This window comes from Spinacia oleracea, chromosome 6, assembly GCF_020520425.1.
Source record: "Spinacia oleracea cultivar Varoflay chromosome 6, BTI_SOV_V1, whole genome shotgun sequence".
NCBI classification, from domain to species: domain Eukaryota; kingdom Viridiplantae; phylum Streptophyta; class Magnoliopsida; order Caryophyllales; family Amaranthaceae; genus Spinacia; species Spinacia oleracea.
Genome location: NC_079492.1, coordinates 7,754,796 through 7,756,992, shown reverse-complemented (window position 1 = coordinate 7,756,992; position 2,197 = coordinate 7,754,796). Strand labels below are relative to the sequence as shown.

At 31.4% G+C, this 2,197-nt stretch overlaps 1 protein-coding gene across 1 annotated transcript; it reads left to right on the top strand.

Moving 5' to 3' along the window:
• The first annotated feature begins 847 nt into the window (after positions 1–847).
• Positions 848–1,637, top strand: LOC130462851 (uncharacterized). Its single transcript, XM_056831810.1, has 2 exons — positions 848–1,014; positions 1,137–1,637. Exons 1-2 carry the CDS (start codon positions 939–941, stop codon positions 1,442–1,444), a joined length of 384 nt encoding a protein of 127 aa, XP_056687788.1. The 5' UTR covers positions 848–938; the 3' UTR covers positions 1,445–1,637.
• The last annotated feature ends 560 nt before the right edge of the window (positions 1,638–2,197 follow it).

Sequence of the window (2,197 nt, the reverse complement as noted above, 5' to 3'; positions counted from 1 at the left end):
TTTAATTTTGGTTTCCCCAGTTTTTCCATCACTTTCGAGGGGAAAAGTGTGAAAAATAAAACATGCAAAATATAACTAGTTTTTTTTTTTTTTTTTGAAAGATAAATATAACTAGTTTATTCCCACATATTTCCACACATTTCATTTTCCTCACTTTTCCCTTTAGATTACCAAACAAGCTAAAATTAAGAAATTCTCCTATTTCCACAATTTTACACAATTTCTCTCATTAAATTAGAGTTCCCAAACACACTGTGCATGATTCCAATTTAATTATTAATGATTGTTCTAATTTTGTATGATGTAATTATATGGTTTTAGATAATTGGATGCACGCTTGATTTAATTTCAGTCAAAATTGAATCTTATTTTACAAAGGTAACAGACTGTGCAGCTTCAACATTAAAAGTTCCTGGCTAATCTAGCTAAATGACCATCACAAATCCTATATATAAGTTTTACCAAATTAAGAACCACTTTATATTAGACTAAACACAAAATACTAAAACTTTGCTAGAACAAATATTACTATGAGGGTACTCACTCTATGTCTCACAAAAGAGGCACTCAATTTACTTGAACTCAATAATAAAAACTATTCTGTCTATCCTCTTACTTTAATTTATGCTTTCATATCTTAGAAAATTAAAACATGGAAGTGTGTTTGTCATTTTCCACTTACAACAGAAACATGCATTTTAACTACATGATTCAATTAACTCACTCTTCATGCATGAAGTACGTTTCTCACTAGCAGTTGAATCACGTAATTTAGGTAATTAATTGATTACATCCTATTATTTCACTTATAGTGGTTTAGCACTATAAGTATTCAGAAAACTTGTGTAAAGCAAATAAAAAACAAAACAAAACATAGGAAAAAAAGAAAAATAGCCTTGATTAGCTCTATCATAATTTACATATAGCAATTTCAAGCAATGGAGGGTTCCTCACACAAGCTCTTTGCTCCAATTGTTTTGGTTGCCCTAATCTTGGTTTTGAGTACTACAACAGGTTAATTAATTATTATTTTGAGTTTCAATAATTAATCTAATTTCATTTAATTAGCATATGTGATTTTGGATTTTGATTTTTTTTTAATCCTTAATTCTTTTGTCTACTACTCCGTATTGCAGTAAGTAGTGAAGAAATGCCAAAGATGTACGTGATGGAAGAAGTTACAATGGTCGAACCAAACACAAACATGGTGCATAATAATGGGAATATTCATAAACCAAAGATGATGATAATGCAATTTGTTGATCAACAAAATAATAAGGAAGCTAATTCTATGGCGGCAATAACCACGTCGTCGTCGACTGAGTCTGGTCTGAGATGCGCCGACGAGGGCGAATACTGTAACACCCTCTTTGGTAATAGTTGTTGCCCTGGTATTGCTTGTGTTCAAGGACCTTTTGTAGGTGGTAGGTGCCATAAATGGTAAATTAAGAGCATTATACATACAGCATTATATATATATGCTTAGTTTAGTACACAAATCAACGAAGTTAAACACGTAAATTAAATAATGTGTACCATATAAGATGTGCATGTCTTTGTACGTGTGTAAGTTTGATAATAATATAATGAAAAATAAAGACTAGCTTTCATGAGAAGTCATGAATCATTTCATATGATACGTACTCTCTATATACTAGTATGCTTACTACGTACTAATTGCTGAATGATTTCTACTAGTTGGGCCTCCGATGTCCGATTGCTTAATAGAATATGATTCCGGAAAGGAAACAGGCCCGTGATTGATGGGTTTTTTAGGCCATCCGAGTTCATTTAGGGCTCGAAAACCATTGTTTAATTATTTTCGACTTTTGTTTTGAATTTCGTTTCGTATTAGGATTTTGTGTTAACTATTTAAACACTTTATTTTCGTCATTAGAAATCAACTCTTCTTTTGATAATAAAAACAATGGCATTGTTATCTTTTTTTTAGATCTGATGGATTTGGACCTTCTTCAAAGTTTCCGTTAGGTAAAAGACCTGTTAGAAAGGGGGGAACAATTGAATAATCAGTCCAGACTTTGTCCTAGATTATAATTCGAGAGCATTGCATAACGTTGTAGTTAATCATAGTTGATAGACAATCATACCCTCAATTGATCCAATATTCAGAGATAATCCTAACATTTATAAAGCCTTGAACTTCTATTACTATTCACCCAATAGTGTACTTACAATT

Excerpts from the sequence above, each read along its gene's own strand:
- LOC130462851 (XM_056831810.1), top strand. The coding sequence starts at position 939 with ATGGAGGGTTCCTCACACAAGCTCTTTGCTCCAATTGTTTTGGTTGCC. Across the intron at positions 1,015-1,136 it reads GGTTTTGAGTACTACAACAG|TAAGTAGTGAAGAAATGCCA; the intron begins GTTAATTAATTA and ends TCCGTATTGCAG.